The sequence below is a fragment of the Aspergillus wentii genome, assembly GCF_001890725.1.
Source record: "Aspergillus wentii DTO 134E9 unplaced genomic scaffold ASPWEscaffold_4, whole genome shotgun sequence".
In the NCBI taxonomy this organism is placed as follows: Eukaryota; Fungi; Ascomycota; class Eurotiomycetes; order Eurotiales; family Aspergillaceae; genus Aspergillus; species Aspergillus wentii.
In genome coordinates, this window is record NW_024467835.1 from 1,539,904 (window position 1) to 1,561,821 (window position 21,918).

The 21,918-nt window shown below is 48.6% G+C and overlaps 7 protein-coding genes across 7 annotated transcripts; 3 read left to right on the forward strand and 4 right to left on the reverse strand.

Moving 5' to 3' along the window:
- Positions 1 to 279: 279 nt before the first annotated feature.
- ASPWEDRAFT_40392 (MFS transporter) lies at positions 280 to 2,464 on the reverse strand. The gene is made up of 5 exons (XM_040835310.1): positions 2,079 to 2,464; positions 1,927 to 2,006; positions 1,601 to 1,876; positions 734 to 1,536; positions 280 to 677 (listed from the first exon to the last, which is right to left on the reverse strand). Exons 1-5 carry the CDS (start codon positions 2,250 to 2,252, stop codon positions 493 to 495), a joined length of 1,518 nt encoding a protein of 505 aa, XP_040688886.1. The 5' UTR covers positions 2,253 to 2,464; the 3' UTR covers positions 280 to 492.
- Positions 2,465 to 3,429: 965 nt separating this feature from the next.
- Positions 3,430 to 7,662, reverse strand: niiA (nitrite reductase niiA). The gene is made up of 9 exons (XM_040835311.1): positions 7,315 to 7,662; positions 7,098 to 7,248; positions 6,497 to 7,036; positions 6,361 to 6,443; positions 5,779 to 6,300; positions 5,507 to 5,709; positions 4,985 to 5,457; positions 4,772 to 4,929; positions 3,430 to 4,723 (listed from the first exon to the last, which is right to left on the reverse strand). Exons 1-9 carry the CDS (start codon positions 7,491 to 7,493, stop codon positions 3,724 to 3,726), a joined length of 3,309 nt encoding a protein of 1,102 aa, XP_040688887.1. The 5' UTR covers positions 7,494 to 7,662; the 3' UTR covers positions 3,430 to 3,723.
- An 896-nt stretch (positions 7,663 to 8,558) lies between these two features.
- niaD (nitrate reductase NiaD) lies at positions 8,559 to 11,844 on the forward strand. The gene is made up of 7 exons (XM_040837367.1): positions 8,559 to 8,999; positions 9,057 to 9,166; positions 9,222 to 9,480; positions 9,535 to 9,770; positions 9,834 to 10,057; positions 10,107 to 10,730; positions 10,783 to 11,844. Exons 1-7 carry the CDS (start codon positions 8,733 to 8,735, stop codon positions 11,670 to 11,672), a joined length of 2,610 nt encoding a protein of 869 aa, XP_040688888.1. The 5' UTR covers positions 8,559 to 8,732; the 3' UTR covers positions 11,673 to 11,844.
- Positions 11,845 to 11,942: 98 nt separating this feature from the next.
- On the reverse strand, positions 11,943 to 14,957 carry ASPWEDRAFT_154901 (tubulin gamma complex associated family protein; the record flags this gene model as incomplete). The annotated part of the gene is made up of 2 exons (XM_040829672.1): positions 11,943 to 14,774; positions 14,837 to 14,957. The coding sequence occupies 2 exons, from the start codon at positions 14,955 to 14,957 to the stop codon at positions 12,016 to 12,018; spliced, it is 2,880 nt and encodes a 959-aa protein (XP_040688889.1). The 3' UTR covers positions 11,943 to 12,015.
- A 168-nt stretch (positions 14,958 to 15,125) lies between these two features.
- On the forward strand, positions 15,126 to 16,487 carry ASPWEDRAFT_40395 (uncharacterized protein). Its single transcript, XM_040835312.1, has 4 exons — positions 15,126 to 15,381; positions 15,459 to 15,604; positions 15,658 to 15,850; positions 15,923 to 16,487. The coding sequence occupies exons 1-4, from the start codon at positions 15,195 to 15,197 to the stop codon at positions 16,258 to 16,260; spliced, it is 864 nt and encodes a 287-aa protein (XP_040688890.1). The 5' UTR covers positions 15,126 to 15,194; the 3' UTR covers positions 16,261 to 16,487.
- A 214-nt stretch (positions 16,488 to 16,701) lies between these two features.
- On the reverse strand, positions 16,702 to 18,254 carry ASPWEDRAFT_172039 (isocitrate dehydrogenase (NAD(+)) IDH2; the record flags this gene model as incomplete). Its single annotated transcript, XM_040830879.1, has 6 exons — positions 16,702 to 16,773; positions 16,836 to 17,555; positions 17,618 to 17,740; positions 17,803 to 17,889; positions 18,026 to 18,091; positions 18,165 to 18,254. The coding sequence occupies 6 exons, from the start codon at positions 18,252 to 18,254 to the stop codon at positions 16,702 to 16,704; spliced, it is 1,158 nt and encodes a 385-aa protein (XP_040688891.1).
- A 472-nt stretch (positions 18,255 to 18,726) lies between these two features.
- Positions 18,727 to 21,867, forward strand: ASPWEDRAFT_172040 (exocyst subunit SEC5; the record flags this gene model as incomplete). Its single annotated transcript, XM_040830880.1, has 2 exons — positions 18,727 to 21,093; positions 21,148 to 21,867. The coding sequence occupies 2 exons, from the start codon at positions 18,727 to 18,729 to the stop codon at positions 21,865 to 21,867; spliced, it is 3,087 nt and encodes a 1,028-aa protein (XP_040688892.1).
- Positions 21,868 to 21,918: the final 51 nt, after the last annotated feature.

Sequence of the window (21,918 nt, forward strand, 5' to 3'; positions counted from 1 at the left end):
CGTGGAGTTCTTCTGGTGGTGAGCTGGCTAGTTACTTGGTGCCGTACGCAATGGATATAATTGTAAATGGTAGGGATATTTTAAGTCCAGATTAAAAAAGAGGAAGAGAGTTATTTTGAAACAATCCAGTCTCTCTGGACATCCCACCTCTCAGCTTAGTTCCCCTCACGATGTCAGAAGAAACCCACATTCGGGGTCTTTTAACCCGAGCTTGTTCAGTGCAACAATTTGCAATGATAATATCAGATCAATTACAGATAAAGGATATGAAGAAGAAAACTGAAGCAAAAAAGTAGTTTATATGCCTTGAAAAAATGAACCAGCATTCATCTATATACCCCGCTATGTCTCGACAATTATGTACAATTTCCCATATCATTTCCCAAAACTCCTTGTATAATGAAAAAAATCGCTCTTAGACAAATCATTAGGGCTATTGTGAACGATTCCAGCGTCGATCATGTAAAGATGTTTGTGTGTCGATAGCGACATTTAGCTTCGTACCCTCTGACTTCTGGGGACGGGATTAATCCAGGAAACGACCAGGTTGCCTGCAATGGCGATCACTCCGATGATCCACAAGGAGCGGGGATAGTGGCCACCATTGTAGCGGAAGATGATGGCGAAGATGATTCCGCCGAGGTTACCCATACCACCGACCACGCCGGAGACAATGCCTAAGGTGTTGTTAGCGGGGAGATACTTGATTTTTGCATGGGGGATGCAAGCTTACCATTGGCAAAGGGATGAACATGCGGGACAACAGCAAAGATCACACCGTTGCAGGACTCTAGGAAAAATGCAAGACCGGCGGAGAGACCAAACATAGCTGCTTCAGTCTTGGGGTCTGCCAGACCCAGCGCCAGGAGGAAGGCTCCCATGACAACTCCAAGGAATGAAAGCAGAAGCTTCTTCGACCACACCGAGTCTGTGTACTGGTACAGAACGTCTGCAAGGAAACCACCAGCAGGGCGAAACACGACGTTCAAAAGGCCGAACATGGCGGCCCATTGACCAGTCCGCGTCTGTCCCATGTGTGGAAAGTTCTCAGAGTAGTAATCGCCAAGAATTGAGTTGACCGATAGTTCAGCACCGAAAGAGCAGGCGTATGGAATGGCAACGGCGAATGTCGACAGACTGAGAATGACATTCATGGCTTCCTTGCGGCTCGGGGCCACCACTGTGTCCTTTTTGAAGATGTCCACCTGTCCGACCGCTTGACCTTGGTCTACCACCTCGGGTGATTGTGCGCCCTTCTTTTCCAAATCGGGGGTCATGAAGTTGTTGACGGAGGGAGGGCTGGATGGGTTGACCGAGTTGATGTTGACGATGTTGCCTTCCGGTACCTCCTGATCCTTCATCCAGATATGACGCTCCGACCATTTTCCTGTGGGGGTATCTTCGCAGGTAAAAAGCATGCACAGCGCCAGAGATACAATGATGATAAAGGGAACCACGTAGGACACTCGCCAGGCCTTATGCGGCGGAAGGCCTGAGGTGTGAACGAGAGAGTCGTAGATGGCAGGCATGACGAAGCTAGATTACAGCATAAGTTAAAAGGAGACCAGAGGAAAAACGGTGCTGCAAATAAACAACTTACTATGTAATTCCACCACCAGAGTTACCCCAACCCGCTGCCAGCGAGTTGGCAGTTCCCACAATCTTCTTGTCAAAGAAGCCGGTACACCAGACCTGGCAAGGAACGAAAGTACCTCCGAGGATACCAACGAAGAAGCGCAGTGCAATCAGGCCTTTAGGGGTGGTGACAAGACCGGCCATGGCTGTCGGAATCGAACCACATAGTAGCAAACCGACAAACACCAAGCGAGGACCGAAACGGTCACAGAGCGGTCCGGCGATAAATCTGACCAAAAATCTAGGGAGGTCAGTAAACTGTCAATGAAGAATACTTAGGTCAACCCTTACGTAGCCAAAAGGGCAATGATGTTTGAATTTGCGACATCTTGCTGGGTCATATGCAAATCTTGTCGGATAGTGACAGTCAACTGGAATTTGATGTCAGAAAATTTATTCAACTTGATGGGCTGTACAGATATTCCAGCATCTGCGGTACTTACCAGAGGTGGAAATGCATACCACGAGAGGAATGCAACCATGAACCCAAGCCACGAGAAGAAGAAGACGCGCCCATATCGATCGAATGGGTTGAGAATAGGAATCGACTTTGCCTTGCGGGTGTTTGGGTCAACATCTGGAGAGGCGACGAACAGCTTGAAGAACTCCATCCCCATTTCGCCTGCTTCCCCGGAAAGATGAATTTATGAATATAGAGATGAACAAGGATAGTGTATAAAGTGGAGCGTATTGAATTGTGCACCAAAATAATGATTATCAATTAGACTGATTGTATTGAGAAGAGTGTGTCTGATGAACCAAAAGAAATCGAGAACCAAAGGAACAGAGACATCTATATAGACATAAAACATCTGATGCCAATTCAAACCTGGAGATATCAGCAAGAGATAGAAAAGCAAATAGTCTTTGCAATTACTTTTCTTGTGAATCACACATGGTAGAAAGCAAAACCCAAACGTTTGTTATCTCCTCGAAAGTGACGTACATGAACTAACTCCATGGAAGAATGCCATGGAGAATCTGGAGATAGTATCAGAAGTCCCAAGATTAGGCATACTACTAGCGGTGGTTCTCACTGCCTCTTGGATATTTCGTAACGGATAGCGATCAGTTCTATCTGGAGATCCTGATTTGACAGGCCCACCATCTGGTGTCAGCCCAGCATGTCTGACAAAAAGGTCCGTGGCATTGGATCAAGACGACCAAGACCCTCCAAGCATCCAGACCGTTGTATTCTCACGAGTTTCGAGATATGATACGGGGCCGGTGGCTCAGTCGTCAATGCTGATAACCGGAGAATCCAGGGAGATTTTCGAAATGGCTTTGTCGAGCCACGGACAAAAACGAAAACAAACCTTCAACCACGCCGTGACACACTGATAAGAGAGCCTGAAGAGGACTAACTCCGCGGCCGTCTGGAACCTGGCGGAGCAGCACCAGGGAACCACCAGGGACACCGCACGTCGTCCCAAAGTCTGTAGCGGAAGATCATTGATAACCACGCCGCATCTCATTGGGTCCTGGTCGGGATCCCGAGTGGCTATCGGGACAGAGCTCGAGGGCCGCCCACATCGTGTCTTCAGCGATAGAGCCCCAGAGGCGAGCGAGACGAAAATAACGAGGAAAAGCCGTGGATCTGGCTGTTGACCTCCGCGGAGATGTTGAGAGGCGATGGTGATCCTTTTAAACCTGTCGATGGAGACATAATCAGACCATGACGATGATAGATAAAGAGATAGAGAGATAAAAAACAATGCTTTGACCCCACCTTGATAGATATTTTCTTTTTTTGCCTTTACTACGTTGAAGAGGGAAGATAAGCCCAAAGTGGGTGGTTATGGTTGGTCGAGAGATAAGTGCCTCAGGCATACTATACGCACGTGATTCACGTGCCCTAAGGCATAGATTCATTCATAGCATGTATGGATATTTTGAGCATTGCAGCGTGCAGTCGAGGCGATTAATATTGGATATGATGAACAGACTATCAAACTACTATAAAAAATGATAATCATTGCAGGATCTTATCGATTGTTTCGTATCTATGCAAAAAACTAAATAACCCATATTATCCGGCTACATGCATGTCATCAATACCCCAACGCCTGTAATAAAAGAATATCTCATCTACCAGTCAATCGCCTTGGTAGTGGGGACTGTCGTCTGTTTCTGCGCCTCGATATCGCATGCTTTCTTTCCCCGTATGCCCTTGTACTTCTTGTCCATTTTCTGGAATGGGTCTGGCGCTTCACCCTTCTTCACCTTCCACTTCTCTGTACCCAATACCGAGTCCAGCTCTTCAATCGGGGGTAGCTTTAGATAGACCCAGCCGTCATCTCGTTCTTCTACCGGGAATGTAGCAATGTTCATGCTTTCATCGCTCGAGCACCGTCCAGCTTGCTCGCCGTTGAGGTCAAAGTTGCGCTTATGGTATGGGCATGATACCCAGTACTTGCCCGCATCATCATCGCCGATCAAACCGTCGGAAAGAACGAAAGCGCGTTTGTGGGGACACATCTGTTGGGTCGCATAGTATTTGCCTTTGATCTTGAAGACCGCAAGCTGGGTCCCCCCGCGCTTGACGTTGGCTGACGAAGTCTGTGGAGGCTCGTCTGAGAAGTGGTCGGCCTTGATGATAGGTTGCCAGGAAAGACTGGACCATTTGTGATTCTTGAAATCCTCCGTTGCGGATTCTTTGGGCCAGTATGTAGGGCGTTTCTGGTCACGCTCTTGGACAACCTCAACAGTGTCGACAGTCTCCTCCGTATTTGCAAATTGCTGGAAGACCTTGCGCCGCTTCGGATCTCTCACAGTCTCTGTCCATTCACAGAAATAGCTGTTGACCAGTTCTTCCATCTGCTGCTCCAATTCGGCACCAATGCCCAGTTTATCGTCGATGATGACTTCTCTCAAGTAGCTAATTCCTCCCGGGAGGTTCTCAATCCACCGGGCTGTCCGCTGAAGTTTGTCGGCAGTTCGGATATAGAAAATAAGATATCGGTCGATGATGGAAATGACGTTCTCAGGTGGAACATCCTGTGCAAGCAACTCCGAATGTCGGGGTTTGGCACCTCCATTGCCTCCAACAAAGATGTTGAAACCTTTTTCAGTAGCGATCAAACCGAAGCTAACGACTGTCAGTACGATATTCTACATTGAACCTCAATCTACTCACTCCTTGTTTTGTGCTTCCGCGCATTCTCGAACGCAGCCCGAGACAGCGCCTTTGAGCTTGTGGGGTGATCGAATACTCTTGTAGCGTTCTTCCAATCGAATGGCCATTCCAACACTGTCATTAATTCCAAAGCGACACCATGTGGTTCCAACGCAACTCTGGTAGGAAATAGTCAGTTTCGAAATCTTTGCAGAAGAGACCGAAGCAAAATACCTTGATTGTTCGGAGTGACTTTGCATATGCGTGACCACTTTCCATACCAGCCTCAACTAGTGCAGTCCAAATGTCAAGGAGATCTTGCTTTTTGGCACCAAACAAGTCAATTCGCTGACCTCCAGTGATTTTGCAGTAGAGATCATATTTCTTTGCTACTTGACCGATGGTAATTAGTCTGTCTGCTGTGATCTCGCCACCGGGAACTCGTGGAACCACGGAAAATGTGCCGTTTCTTTGAATGTTGGCAAGGAATCTGTCGTTTGTTTCTTGCAAGTCATGTACATCCTTGTCCAAGATGTGTTGGTTGAACAAGCTGGAGAGAATCGACCCAATGGCGGGCTTACATAGCTCGCACCCCAGGGAGTCAGGGTTCTTCCCAACTGCTTTCATAACATCGACAAACGTCTTCAGTCTCTTGACAGCGATGATATTATAAAGGTCGGCTCGCGAATGTGGAATGTGCATACACACTACACTAGTCAGTAAATCAGGACACAGTAAAGGATGGTAGATACACACAGTTATTCGACACTTCTTGGCCCATATCCAGCATGGTCTTGTTGAAGATCGACTGCACCAGAGGCATACAGCCACCACAGCCAGTTCCTGCTTTCGTGCATGACTTGACCTCTCCGATAGATGTGCATGTACCGTTCTTGACATTCGAAACGACGTCACCCTTCGTCACGTTGTGACAAGAGCAGATCTGCGTGCTGTCGTCTCTGTTTGGTTAATGTATAGTCAATAACCGGTTCTTGGTAGAGCATAATATGTAGATGAAAAATACTGACAGATCATCCGCGTTTTCCTCGCCATCACCCTGTGCCCCGAGAATAAATTGACTGGGAGGCACCTCTAGCTGTTTTTGGCCCTTGACCATCTGGTTCAACTTGAGATAGTCCTTTGTGTCCCCGATCATCATTCCTCCAAGCAAATACTTTCCGTCCATGGTAAAGAGGTATTTCTTGTAGACACCACCGAATGGGTCCTTATATGTGAGGGCTTTCACTGGTGGTTCATCTGTATCTTCTGTTTGTGAGCCAGCTGTGACTGAGGGTCGTTCGCCCGGAAGGAATTTGGGCCCGTCTCTGTCGGCAAAGAAATCGCCGAAGCTGGCAACATCGACACCCAGAAGCTTCAACTTGGTGCTTAGATCAGGACGTTTGAAGCACTTGGGCTCTTTGTCTGGGTTTGTCAAGTTGAATGCTAATACATCTGCCATTTCGATACCGGGCGCAATGATTCCAAAGGTCTGGTTCTCCCAGCTTGCACATTCTCCAACAGCATAGATGTCGGGAATAGACGTTTGTAAACTTCGAGGTGAGGTTAGAACACGAAGGGAAAGAAGACATCAAGAGGGTATCAATACATACCTTTCATCGATCACAAAACCACCCCTTCTCGCACATTGGATACCAGCCTTGGGTCCCAGCTCATCCCTAGCTCTCACTCCAATCTAACCAATGTGTTAGTAGATAGCATTATAAAATATTGATCGAGTTGACATACCGCAAAGCAGATGCAGCAACAATCGATCTCCTCACCATCTTCGAAAACAATGCCGGTTACATTGTTATCGTCATCGGTCTTGATAGTTGCTACACGCTTCTCATGCAGAACATCCAGACCTAGCTCTCTGATCTTGCGAGTTACCAGGCTCCCGGCATCTCCATCGAGCTGCCTCGCCAAAACCCATTTGTTGCGATCGATGAGTTTCACATTTCCGAAATCTTCCAGGTCTGTCATTGCCTTGGCTGCTTCCAGTCCTAACAAGCCTCCTCCAACTGTGACTCCTGTTTGTCCCTTGTGCTCCGAGGCGAATTCGATCAGACGCTCAAGGTCGGAAATCGTTCGATAAACGAAGATTCCCTTGGCATCATGGCCGGGGGTATGTGTAGGAAGAACGGCATCGGAGCCTGTTGCAAGGACGAGGAGATCATAGGAAATCGAGTCATCGGTAGAGGTCTTAACAATCTTTTGGTCGGGGATGATTTCGGTCACTCTGGTGTTGAGATGGTAATCGAATGACCTGTCTTTGACAGAGCCATACTAAAAATGGCGAAACCGCCGTGAGTATCAGTGTAGCAGAAGATAGATGTATCCAACTTACCCATTCTGTCGGATTGAGATACAAGTCTTCAATCTTGCGATGCTCAAAGAACGAAGAAAGACCGACGCGGTTGTAGGCGACGTGTGGCTCCTCGCCAATCACGACGATGTCGTACTGTCGTCTCTCCGCGTCCTGCTTGACAATCTTCTCACTATTCACCACCACCAGTCAGTCAGTGTCTTTTTTCTTTCCAACACAGCTGCAACTGTCCACCTACATCAAGGAGATGGCAACCATCCCCAGTCCCACCACGACGATCCTCTGTCGCCGATTTTCATTGTTTCTGGGATATTCTTCTACTTCGCGGGGTGTGTCGACCCGATTCATATGGGAAAGAGCATTGCTAACACTGCCATTGACAGGTTCACTGTTCTTTAACCCGTCCAGCAAGGGCATTGTGACTGTGGGGTAATCAAATAAAATCGTGGAGATGGACTACAACTCGACACGAGGGCTATGGGCGACATAGAATACTCATATACAATCTACCTCAGAGCGCCAAATGGCCACCGGAAGCAGCAAAAAAGCATGTCTTTCTCCGTGGTCTTCAGAAGAGCAAACCATGATTCTATCGAATCAACAAATGTGGGATTCTAATCAGCGATTTCGCAGAGACCCTCGTTGGTCCAAATACCTGGCAGTGTTATCAGTATATCGTGAAACCATCGACACCACCTTAACCATGGTAACTCCGCGGAGGCTCGAGAGGCAGAAGATCGTCAGAACCACCAAGAACCACGATGTGCTGAAGCAGATTGGCCGTTGATCGAGTCTTATCGTCGCCGCTACGGATCCCGGACTCTCTCCACCGCCACGCGCCTGGAAGATAAGCCAATTTGCCTCTTTCCTTGCTTTCCCGGGGAATGGAATCTGACATCCCTTGAGAAGTGCCAGTTGAGACAGTCTGCGCGGATGCAACTACACGGGTGATGAGGCTTTTTTTCTTTTCTTTTTCTCCCGGGGTTCCCTTTCTTGGGATGCCTTGGAATGTAAGAATGCATAGTAATTCTCGAAGCAAACCAATGGAGATGATCGTCGAATCCAGTCGTGCTACTATTATTGCTTGTTTGCTTATTTGTATGATGTGGTCAATGCTGATACTAATAGACGATGACCAAAAACCAGAAGTCAATGAAATAATAATAATAATCCTCCCTGATTGCAGCCATATTATTTCGTTCCCGACTCTCACCGAGTGGATCTCTTCTTCCACCCGGCCCGAATTGCACGGCCACTCAACCGTTTACAATTACACCAATTGTGGAACATATGTGCTATTACCATAATTATGAATATGATAACCAGCCCTAAAAAGAATGGTTTCTCACAGCCCGCGGAGATCCACAACATTATTGATGGGTTTAGACCATGTTTTTCTTTCTCCGAGGCCGTTTTCCTATGCAGTCCAACCCCCTGTCTGGTATGATATCGCAAACTTAGATCAAATGCCGACTGTTCATATCAGAAGATCAAAATAATCGTCATTAATTCCATTGCTCTTTTTTTTGACTGCCGCCATTTTCTTCTGCCTGGAACGAGAACCATTTGAATTGGGGGTCTCGTCTTCTGTGGGCATGCCCTATTTATCATTAATGCTCTATCAATCGTAGTGCTTTCAACTGCCATTCCAAAATCATGACGACCGTCGCCCAAATTCAGACGGAGACATTGGTTTCCCAAATCTACCCTCTCAAGGGAAGCCATATTGAAGTCGAAGAAGTTTCAAGCCCAGACTTGTCACAGATCCCTCTGCCGCCTCCTTCAAAAAACCCAAGCGAGATCTTGGGAGTAGACCAGGGAACACCAGACAACCATGTGCCCCGTGATCCTCGATTGATCAGATTGACTGGTGTTCATCCATTCAACGTCGAGGCCCCACTCACAGCTCTTTACAATGAAGGTATGCCTGCTAGTCAATGAAGGGCTTTTCTCTGAGAAAGTCAAGCTAACTCAGCTCACACGCGTAAAGGTTTCTTGACATCACCGGAGCTCTTTTATGTTCGAAACCATGGACCAGTACCCCAAGTTCACGACGCGGACATTCCCAACTGGGAGATTAGTATTGAAGGGTTGGTGTCATCGTTTCGTTCTATAGCTTTGCCAGCCGCTAATGGGTTGACACAGACTGGTCGAGAAACCGATTGTCCTCAATTTCCGACAAATATTGCAGCAATATGATCAAATAACAGCTCCCATAACTCTCGTATGTGCCGGGAATAGGCGGAAAGAACAAAATACGGTCCGAAAATCAAAAGGGTTTTCATGGGGTCCAGCCGGTCTATCAACGGCACTCTTCACTGGCCCCATGATGGCGGATATTCTGAGAAGTGCGAAGCCTCTTCGCAGAGCTAAGTTCCTCTGTATGGAAGGTGCTGATAAACTGGTAAGCTGTTATCATGCCTCAAAGGTTTATATAATTGGTGGCTGACTTTCAAAGCCTAACGGGTACTATGGAACGTCCATCAAACTGAACTGGGCCATGGACCCCAACAGAGGAATCATGCTTGCTCACAAGATGAATGGCGAATCCCTTCGTCCAGACCATGGGCGTCCATTGAGAGCTGTTGTACCTGGTCAGATCGGAGGGCGAAGTGTTAAGTGGCTGAAAAGGTTGATCGTGACCGACACACCAAGCGACAACTGGTACCATATCTATGATAACCGTGTGCTACCGTAAGCTCACCATTTCTGGAATGAGTCCGGAGTGAAGAATCCCCAAGTCCTAATGTTTCATAGAACTACGGTCACCCCAGATATGGCATCAAAAGAGCCACATTGGTGGCGGGACGAGCGATATGCCATCTATGACCTCAACACGAATTCCGCTGCCGCATATCCCCAACACAACGAAGAGTTAGACCTTGCCTCAACCGGGCTTACATATACTGCCAAAGGGTATGCGTATGCCGGTGGTGGTAAGAGAGTTACAAGAGTTGAAATTTCCCTGGATAAAGGCAAATGTATGATTGTCTGTTGTTTGAAGTTGAATGCAGCTAACCTGATGTATAGCCTGGCGCTTGGCCGACATAGAATATGCAGAGGACAAGTATCGAGACTTCGAAGGCGACCTATTCGGCGGCAAGGTTGACATGTACTGGCGCGAAAACTGTTTCTGCTGGTGCTTTTGGTCCTTGAACATCCCGACATCCGACCTTGAGAACAGCGACGCTTTACTTGTCAGAGCAATGGACGAGTCTTTAATGGTCCAGCCGCGTGATATGTATTGGTCAGTTTTGGGTATGATGAACAACCCATGGTTCCGAGTGACCATCACAAAGGAAAACGGAATCCTGAAATTTGAACACCCGACCGACCCTGCGAAGGCTGGAGGCTGGATGGAACGTGTCAAGAAAGCAGGGGGCGATTTGTTAAATGGAAACTGGGGAGAGAGAAACCAAGGCGAAGAACCAACAGAGCCGAAACCCGTGCAAGAGATCAACATGAAGAAAGAAGGGCTTAACAGGGAAGTGAACCTACAAGAATTCAAGAGCCACACCAGTAAGGGTGAGCCTTGGTTCATTGTGAACCGTGAAGTATATGACGGCAAAGGGTTCCTTGAAGGTCATCCTGGTGGTGCCCAAAGTATCATTTCATCAGCTGGCTTGGATGTCTCGGAGGAGTTCCTTGCCATTCGTAAGTTCCCTTGGGATCTCAATGCAAAAATATGTTGCTAATACTCGAACAGATAGCGAAACGGCAAAAGCGATGATGCCCGAATACCATATCGGTACAATGGATAAAGCTTCCCTAGAAGCCCTCAAGAACGACGTTGGAGAGACATCAGACGAACCGCGCCCGGAGTTCCTACAATCACGAGCATGGACAAAAGCGACACTCACGGCTAGAAAGGACGTATCTTGGGACACCCGCATTTTCACTTTCCAATTGGAGCATGAGACACAGAAATTGGGCTTGCCTATCGGTCAGCACCTCATGATTAAAGTCGCAGATCCATCAACCAAGGAAGCCATCATCCGATCCTACACCCCCATGTCGGATACCAAACTAGAGGGAACGATGGAGCTGCTTATCAAGGTTTACTTCGACACACCTACCATCCCAGGCGGTAAAATGACAATGGCCCTCGAAAAACTTCCATTGGGATCAGTGATTGATTGCAAAGGTCCCACGGGCAGATTTGAATACCTTGGAAATGGCAGGGTGTCGATTAGTGGCAAGGAGCGCCACGTTCGCTCATTCAAAATGATCTGTGGAGGAACTGGAATTACACCAGTCTTCCAAGTCCTGCGTGCTATTATGGAGGTCCCAGAAGACCCTACGCCATGCGTCGTTTTGGACGGGAACAGACAAGAGGAGGATATCTTAGCTCGGTCTGAACTCGACGCGTTCGAGGCTTTGGATAGCCAGAAGTGCAAAGTTATACATACACTAAGCAAAGCATCAGACAGCTGGACGGGCCGTCGAGGACGTATCTCCGAGGGGCTTCTGAAGGAGTATGCGCCAGCCGACGCTGAGAGCATGGTCCTCGTCTGCGGACCAGAGGCCATGGAGAAGTCTGCCCGAAAAATACTTCTGGAGCAGGGTTGGGCAGAGTCGAACCTTCATTTCTTCTAGCATCATGTCATCACGATTGCGCATGAATTTTTGTCATTGGGTAATAGAAACTGGCGTTTCAGGCTGTGCACAGGGTTCTTGGTATGGGATTTGAGAAGGTAAATGTTACGATTTCATGTCTGTAGAAATTGAATTTAATGCCCCACATATCATTTACGTCCAGATGTAGTTCTGTATTCGTTAAAATAGTGAATTCCCCAGAGATAGAATGTTGATAGTCAACAACGAAGTAGTGAACCTATGATTCCGTGTCATGTCATCGACTGCGGCGGCTGGCCGTCTCGTTCTACCACGGAAAAAGAAGCCGTTGGGTAAAATTCGGCAGAAAGATTCTTTTCATTAATCAGTAATATTTCTTCATATCCAATCGTGAAAGAAGATTTTCAAAGACATTTGTGGGCTCTTCTCGTGAAGCAAATGTCGCTCCGGTCCTGCCGAACGACTTTGATGATGCTTTCCCACCATCCAGACTGCGTAAATAATTGACAAAAGCAGACGTCTGTTTCCGAAACAAGGTGTAAAGTTGAAAGACAGTCGTTTCGCTTTCATGGCGTATACCACTCATCCCATCCATCCTGGATAGTGGAGCAAATGTGAGTATAGTGGCGAAGATGCTTTCGAGCAACTTGGCGGCTTGAATGTGCCTCTTACTAAGGAAAAGCGCGAATAAAATTTGATCGAGAACATCTTCATGATGATCCCTAAGCCTAGTGACAGAGTGTGCTGCTTCGATTGTGCCGTCAATATCACCACGGTCAAGACAGTCTTCGATTCTGGAGAGGGTATCCTGGAAACGCCGCCAAGTAGATCCGACACCAACGTGGAAACAATAATCGCTTACTGCAAGAACAAAGTGTTGCGAATCAATGCGGAACCTCTGAAATACGTTTCGCGTATCTCCAGAGAGAGATCCTCTCGCAGTCGAGTCGCGAACAAGGCCTTTGACGGCCGAAACCATACGAATAAGGCGAAGCAAGTGCTTAAAGAGATGATCATACTTGTTGAGAGACCGTGGCGTAATGATGGCTTCCAGAACAGCCGGCGGTTTGTACTGTAACCGGAGAAAGTCCAAAGCTTCAATGGCGTTGGGGTCCTTGCATTTGACAATTTCTTCACTTGTTAGCTCTCGAATAGCAAAGCTTAGCCCTCCAGGAAGTTCTTTCTCTCTCTGCAGTTGAATATTATCTGGTCCTCCCAGGCTTTCATCTGCAACGTGGCATTCGCCTAAAAGCCCAATAAGCACCAAACGCAACTCTGAGCTTGCTGGGGGCCAAGTATCACGGCTTCCCAAACGCAAACCGGTATGCACACCGCTACGCACCACACCTGATCTTCGTTCACCACTTTCCATCTCCGGATCGAAAAGCGAGTGGGAAAGACGAGACGTGAAGAAACCATCGCCAAGGAGCTGGAAGCGCCATTGTAGTGTCAAGTGATATCTGAGCTTGTGTTCCTTGAAAAGAAGATGGAGACAAGAAAAGTCAATCAGTAGGCCCTGTGACGCAATGAGAGGAGCGAGGGATAAGTAAAGAGTGGACGCGAATTCCGGACCAAAACGACCCTCTTCTTGGCTTGAAAGGTCTAAGCCGCGACTTTTGGCTTCAGCTTCATCAACCAAATGACCTAGCTGGTCCTTCTCTATAGACGCATGGTTGGCGAGCAGCCCGGTCACACGTCGCCCATCGTCAATGTCAAAAACATCAAAGGTCTCCGCTATTATTTCATTACCCTCTTTTTGGTAAGAGCCTTGGAGAGCAGGCTCCACCAGGGTGTTTCCCCCAGAAGCTTCACCTCGGTTATACTTGAGTATCTCGGCGCGGAGTTTGCCCTCGTACTCATAAGCCTTGCTTTGTATTCTCTCAATATCGGCCCAAGTACCCACGCAATGAAGCCTAGGGGAGTCCGAATTGCACAGAAATTCATCACTGGCAATCGGGTGCCGCGGATGAGAACGCTTTAAAAGCCGCAAACTTTTCCCAGTTTCAAACATCAACTGTGCTTGATCTGCCGGAATGAAAGATGGCATGTGTTGGGGACAATATCTGTAATCAATCATTCCGGGATCCAACCTGGCTTTTTTGTTTTCCTCCGGATAACTGATTGCAACAAAGCTCTTGTTTCCCGTTGCCAGTTCAATCAAGGTGGGAGTTTCAGAGCGAAGTCCGACCCAAGCCTCGACGTAGTCGAGCCAAGGTTTTGTAACCCGTATAACAATCTCGTGAAATAGCCTGTCTATCCAACCAAACTTCTGAGAATAATAAGCAGCCCTTCCTAAGACAACAGAGATGACCTGGGCCTCTGATGCAGTATTGTCAAGACTATCGACTATATTGGCCAAAGCACCAACCAATTCGCCACATCGCTGGAACAAAGCTTGGATCTGAATAAGCGAACCGATATGTGTGAAGCGACTAGCGAGCTGTTTTTCAAGCGTGTAGAGGATCACAGCTGTAGCGCTGGAAAAAGTAGATAAGGCCGAAGGTTCGTTGGATTTGAGCGGGGTGTTGCGAACAAACATCCGCATTTTCTGCATATTCGTGCCACATTGTAGCATCTGCTCTGTGAGACTATTCAATGCCGGAAAGCTGACCCCAGAGACGCGGATATCGTTTCGTACTTTTTCGAATCTTTTCATCTGCTCATTGAACCGAAAGAACATGGAACTCCAACCTAGTCCAGCCCGAAATAGAGCCTGAAAGAAGATACTATTTGGGACCAAGCGACCGGAGCCTCCAAGTACATGGTCCGATTCACTATGGGCCAATGCGGCGTCGAATCCCTTTGCACCAGACTCACTAAAGTACGCGGAAACTGGTTCACGGAATGATCGATCTTGATAACCTTCCCATGACCTCAAAGGTGTTTTTCGATCCGGAGCACCATATAGCAAATCAGGCGACCATAGGCTCTCTGATTCTTCTGCGGTATCTCCCGGGCGGTCGGTTCTCGCATTGATCTGGCTTTCACTTGACACATCCGTAGTTGACTCGAGGAGCTGTTCTGTATCAAAGAAATTGTCTCCAAAGATATCAAGGTTGTGCAACGTAGAGTCATCTTGTTCAAATAGTTTTAAAGGACTTTTGAAAAAACCCCCGGTGAGATCTAGACGAAGAAGAAAAGCGTTAGCCATACAATTGCAACCTAACCTGCCCGCATTTACTCACCAGGCAGCTCCTCGTTCCAGAGTAACGGCTCCAATGGCTGCAGGGACTCCAAGGTGAACTTGGACAGCCTCCACAGATTCTCACTTGAGAAAGGGTCCGATCCATAGATATCCTGTTCCATCGTCACCCATACGTCCCTCGAGGCGTCGCCGTCGAGCAGCACTTATCGGTTTATCGACGCGTTGGCAGCGCGAGGTCATGCCGCACTAGCCCCCAAACGGCCTAGCGTCTCTCCCCAGCGAGTGCCCAGACCCCGTTTGTTCGGGAAACCGAGGCGGGAGGAATTCATGCGCTGATGACCTCAGGTCGTCCAACTAGTTCCTTTGCGATAACAAAAACGCCTAGCCGACCGTGAACAATGCCCCCGAAAAAGAAGCCCAAGCTTTCAGCTTCTCAAGTCGAAAGTGCGCCGCCTTCTGCAACCACGCCAGCATCCAGTGAAAGCACTGCTAGACCTGATGCAGACTACGATCTTGTTACGGACCCTTGGACCGATGAGCAGGAGACAGCCCTCCTGAAAGGGATTATCAAATGGAAGCCTGTTGGTTCGTTGCGAACTTTCCTCGCTGGATCTGACGTTCTACTGTGTGGGTATTAAGCTGACGACAATGGTGTCAAAAAGGCATGCATAAACACTTTCGAATGATCGCTATCTCAGAGTTTATGAAGAGCCAAGGCTATGCGCCATCCCACGCCGAACACACACGAATCCCTGGCATTTGGAAAAAGCTCGGAACACTCTACAATCTTCCGGCACTTGATGAACGGGTAGGCAGTAATGAATCGTTTATCCTGAAGTTGCGTCGCTCATGTTATTATAGGAAGACTCATTAATAACTGACGCATCTGACGATGTCGAGGGATCGAGGGAGGCATACTGTCCTTTCGAGCTCCCACTAGACGAGTATGGTGACATGATGTTCGAGAGAAGACTCGCAATGGAGGGGTCATCTTCACCCGTTTTCAGCGGTCATGCAGACTCTAGGAGGGGTAGCACAGTGGCCGACACAGATGGTTAGTTTTTTGCTATCTGATCTGTTCCCCTTTCTATTAGACGACGAAGTCTAACTTGCTATTCTGCTATAGATGCACGATCCTCTCCAGCCCCATCTCGAGGACGAAAATCCAATCGCGGCCGACCACCGGGACGAGGTACACGGTCTACGCGTCTTCAGGTCGAAATTGACTCTTCTCGGAAGAGCTCAGGCACAGGAGAGGAATATGAAGACTCGGAGGACACGGGTGGAAACGAAGATGGCGATGACGATGGTTCAGACGCCGCGAAGGACGACAGTGACGTCGATGACGAAGCCGAGGGGGGCTCCCCGACAGCCAGAAGCACACGAGCGCAAACAACGCGGACGAAACAGAAAGAGAAAAAGGGCACGGGAACTAATGGTAGAAGAACAGCTCGGCGACGTTAACGCTGCACTTCACGTCTTTCTATTACCCTTTTATTATGACCCGCAATCTTTGATACCTTGTAAACTACGAGCAGGCGTTTGGGGGAGTTGTATGATTATCCTGTTTCTACTATTTGTGTATTTAGCAGTTTCCTCTCCGTCTGATGGAGAAAACCCATTTGATAGGATTATCCGGAGAGGCCCGACTAGATATGAATCCAATTTTACCATATATAAAAGCGTTGTCCATGACACTCAATAATAAGCCATACAGATTTTGACTCAAGGACAAAACCAACCGGCGAAGAATAAAAAAAATTGAAGGGAAATGTATATCGATATAATAATGGCATCTTAGTAGCTACAGGTGTAGGTATAGTAGATCACACTAGATTTGAGTAGGTCGTTCATGAATCAAGAGAGCAATGAGGGGGAATATTACAATGAAGTGACGCAGCTCCCTTACAAACGCTTCATGATAGCCTCGGCATACTCGGCGGTCTTAGCCTTACCACCCAAGTCTCCAGTGAGAGCCTAGTGAAGTAGATTAGCAAATGACGAGACAGAAAACAGGGACGAGATATTGTAAAACTCACCTTTCCTTCAGAGAGGGTGTCGAAGGTGGCCTTCTGAATGCGAGCGGCGTGCTCAGTCAGACCCATGTGCTGCAGCATCATGATACTGCTCAGAAGCAGAGCAGTGGGGTTGGCAAGACCCTTGCCAGCAATGTCGGGGGCGGAACCGTGGACGGCCTCGAAGATCGAGCACTCGTCACCAATGTTTCCAGAGGGAGTGAGACCAAGGCCACCGATCAGGCCGGCGCACATGTCGGACAAGATGTCACCGTACAGGTTGGGCATAACAAGGACCTTGTCGTTGTAGGGAGTAGGGTCGGTAACGATCTTCAAGCACGAGTTGTCCAGCAGCTCAGCGTCGAACTCGACATCGGGGAACTCCTTGGCGATGTCACGGGCGAGGTTAAGGAAGAGACCGTCGGACATCTTCATGATGGTGGCCTTGTGCACAACGCGGACCTTTTTCTTGTTGATGGAACGGGCATACTGGAATGCGAAGCGGAGCACACGCTCGGAGGCCTCCTTGGTGATGAGCTTGATGCTCTGCACAACACCGTCAACAACGACGTGCTCAATACCGGAGTATTCACCCTCGGTGTTCTCACGGATGAGAACGGTGTCGACGTTGTCGTAGGGGGTCTTGTAGCCGGCAACCGATCGGCAAGGACGGACGTTGGCGAAAAGGTTGAAAGTACGACGAAGGGTAAGGTTGAGGGAAACGTGACCCTTGCCGACGGGAGTCTATATATATTCTTAAATGAGAACTGCTATTCACGAGCAGAATGGGCCAGAGGACAACGTACGGCGAGGGGACCCTTGAGTGCGACATAGTTCTTCTGGACACTCTTGATAGCGTCGTCGGGGATGGCAGTCTTGCCATCCTTCAGGATGGGGGTGACATCAACGGGTTCCCACTTGATAGGGGCCTGAATTCAACTTAGTACTTCGCATTCACGTCATAAACAGCTGGGCCGTTGAGGGCGTTTACATTTGCGGCAGAGAAGATGTCCTTCACCGACTGGGCGATCTCAGGACCAATTCCATCACCCTCGATCAAGGTCACGGTGTATTTTCCCTATCAAAACACATTCTGTCAGAATTTCATTCGTCGAATTGTCTTCGGATTAATGGCTTTGTCGTTGCGGTCGAGCACAGCTGGAACCATCGGGCCAAGAAAGAAGGAAGAAAAAATCGCTCAGCGCACAACATACATCAGTGTCCTTCTGGCCCTTGAACTTAGCGACTCGCTCATCGACCGCAGCAGAGTAGCGGCGGAACTATATAAAAAACAATTAGCCCAGCTGCCTTTGCGATTGAGACGGCGATAGCCGCACAAAGAGTGCTTGTTACCTGAGAGAAAGGCGAGACAACGCTTGGGGACACACGTGTGGTCCGCAAGCATTGGCGTGCGGGGGCAATAAAGGTTCTAGCAGATATCATTGTGACGAGTCCCCGGGATCACAGCGGCCGGTCTTGAGATCTTGAAAAGGAACAAGAAGTGAGAGAAGGTGGAGGAAAGGAGAGAAGGGTGGCGGGTTGCTTGTGCGGGAAACTCCAGTAGCGGAAGAAGAGGTTGTTTGATCAGTCCATCCTGCCTCTCGGCACGCCGGGCGGTCCGACCGGGCTGGATACCGCATTGGGTTGCCGTTTCGTGTCAGAGTCCACTTGGTATCAAGGCAACTTTGATCAGATAACCAACGGTCGCTATCCCAAGGCGTGACGCCGTTTGTGATGTCTTATTTTCTTTTCTTTTTATGATTATTTCTCTTATTTCTATTCGTGTCTGATTTCCCCCACCCTTGCAGCTGTGTGGTCCCTGCATGGGGTCTCCTTGTCTCCTAACCTACCTACACCGGCAGTCGACCGATCATCCCCTCCCTCCTGAACCACTAAGCGCGAACGCCTCGTTAAAATGACCGACCTGGACATTACAAACCACTATGATTTACCATCTCCCTATCCCGAAGAATGGCCGGCCGAGCTCGACGAGAGTGATGAGTCGGAAGATGAAGTTCTTCAACGGTCACAATCCCGGAAATCCCGATACTTTGCGTTGCAGCGCACCAATAGCGACCGGAAAGGCGTGAATCTGGGATCTCAGAAAGGCAGGGAAAATTTGGTCCAGAAGGATGAACCCGATCCTTTGGGGTCAGGGGACAGTGTGCTCCGGATCCTGAAACAAAGAGGGCTGTCTCTGGATGAGGAGAGCCGGTTGCGAAATCGATTCTTGCTCTCGTCCACTTCATTCTCGCCGGCCCTCTTTCTGTCGCAGGCTCATTCGAATGCATCAATCAAGTCACTCCTCGATGGTCTCGCTTACCTTTCGCAATCTATCGACCAGAAATCGGCCTCCTTGAAAGTGCTCGTCGAAGCTAATTTCGAACGGTTCGTTCGCGCCAAGGCAACCATCGATAGTGTATACACAGAGATGAGAACTCAAGGGGCCGAACAGGACCCATCGATCTCTCAAGCGCGTCGCAGATCCGCTCAACATTTTAGGACTCATTCGGCAACCCGAGACATCTCCCCCGCATTGGCCTTGGGTGGGGCGCCTGGAAAGAATGCACTTACGAAAGAGAGTGAATACGGCATGAGAGGCATACGTGCTCCTCTTCTAGAGGCCTCTCTTAAGGCGGAGGAAGTATGGGGACCGGCATTGGGAGGGCGCGAGAGAGAGCAAATGTTAAAGTCAGTGGTTGATACAATGGAGAAACACCGGGATGTTTATGAAATAGGCGGACAGCTTTCCAAGTCCATTAAGCAGAGGGATTATGAATCGGTGTTCGAGCAGTATACCAAAGCACGAACGCTTGCGAACAGCGCCAAAAATATCGCAGATGCAGCAGCCAGCAACCGCCGGCCATTAACCGATGAAGAAACACATACTATTCTGGCTATGGGTAGGATGTGGATGGATGTTGATCAACAAGTCCAAGCATTCAAACGTGACCTTTGGAGACGTCTGGGCGATGCACCTACCACATCTACAACAATTACAGCATCTGGGCCTGTTGAGGAGCACATGGAGCTGATTGGTGCTTTGCTTGAGCTTGGTGTGGAAGACAATCCTATCTGGGTCTGGCTCTTAAGTCGTTATGATTTTCTCAAAACAAAGATCACTTTGTTCTGTGAGCGTTGTAAAACAGAAATCGAAATTCTTAGGCGCAGGCTTGCCAGCGGCGAGAAGCCGACTCCCCAAGAGGTGGCATCATATCTCAAGTTAGCACCACGCGAGCCTCCAACCGACGCGCAAGAAACGACACTAGATACCGATCAAGTTATTGAACTTTGGGAGTGCGTTCACACATATTTGAACAGACTCTTGTCATCACAGGGGGGTCTTTTGGGCGAAGTCTTAGACTTTTGGGAGGTGGCTCAGTCTTTCATCGACGGCAGCAAGCAAAGGCTTCTTCCAGCTGGGTTTGAGGGCGAGAGCCGCAAGCACCATAAGCTCACTGTCAACAACACAAGGGATTTGCAAAATGGCGTTGTTGAGCTCGTCAATCTGATCCGCGAGAGTGTGCTGTCATTGTTTGCCGATCCTCCAACGGAAGATGTGTCTCTTCTCTCCTCCCCAATATCACCGTCAACCCCAAGTAGTCCGATAAACCTGGGTGGTGTTACTCCCACAGAATCCCGGTTTAAGCTTGATCCAAAGAACATGCCATTCCCGACTCCCAAACGTGGGGAACACTGGGAGGAGTATGCATTCTGGCCGCCCTTTTCTACCTCGCTCAGTGGAGTCCACTATCTCGGAAAATTCTTGGTTATCATTGGCACAGCTGCCAGTGAAATGGCCGCATTGAGCCCAGTATCAAGCAGTGGCAACACTCATGATCTTCTCAAGGCACTTGTAAGCGTCACTCGCGATCGCTCCGTCCGTGTAGCCTGCGCTGCTTGGGGAAAGGACGCGGAAAATTGCAAGATGCTGGAAGATTGGACGAGAGATCCGGAAAAAAGAGATTTGACCAAGATGCCAGGTCTATTTGTGGCTTTTGAAAGTGCTATTCTCGGTGAAATACAAAAGATTCTTTACATCTCAGAAGCCATGGTGAAATCTGGTGCTGTGGATGTTGTCACTCAACCCCCTGCGAAGCTACTTCAAATGGTGCGGACGCAATTTGTCTCAAGTGTTTATAAGGCACTTAGCGGTTTGGTCGAAAATGCAGAACGCCCGGCGGTTCCTGAGGAAGATAATGAATGGGCTGCTGTTGTTGGGCCGACGTCGACTCTTCACGACACAGTTCTTACTGCCGATGTCGTAGATGCTAAAAACAGGGTTGGTATTTCCAGATGTTTTAAGTTGTTCTGGCATCGCTAACAGATAAAACAGAATGTGCGCATACTTCTCACACTTTCCAACATCAAAGCTCTGCAAGCCGATTTCGTTCCGCAGCTGATTGCAAACTTCGAAACTTCATTTTCTGTGAAATTGAGTGAGGAGGCCAAGACAATCCGCGATGTTCTCAATCAAATTGATGACCGCCTGTTCAAATCATACACCAAGCCGACTATAGCGACACTGAATACTATAATCTTTGATGGCATCGGTGCCGCTGATTGGGTTCCGACAACCACTCGACCTGATCAGGTCCGCCCTTACGTGTACAATACCATGCTGACGCTTGTACTCGTCCACACGGAGATTTCCACGACAATTCCCTCGACATCCTCTCCAAGCTCGAACCGCTCGTCTCCCACCGCACCATCACCGTTGTTGAACACTATCCTCACCCATCTCCTAGTGCAGGCTTCCTCCTCTCTTCTGGCTGCATTTAGCTCCCGGGCCTCATATTCGCTGGCCGCCTTGATGCAGGCTACTCTTGACACCGAATTCATTGCGCAGACAATGTCACAGTACTCGGTAGAAGAAGCTTCGGCATTGCAAAGTCAGATTTATGTAGAGTTGGACCAACGCACCACACACGAGGCGCGGGCCAAACTTCAAGCAGAGCTTGGTGAGATGAGGGGGGTCTTGAAGAAGCTGAGAGAGAGGACAAAGGGAGAGTTTGCCTGTTTCAGAAAACCTAGGAGTGGGACAGGGGCCAGATAGACTTATGTCTAGAAACTTTTATATGCGAGCAGTGAGTGCTCTTTGAGGAAT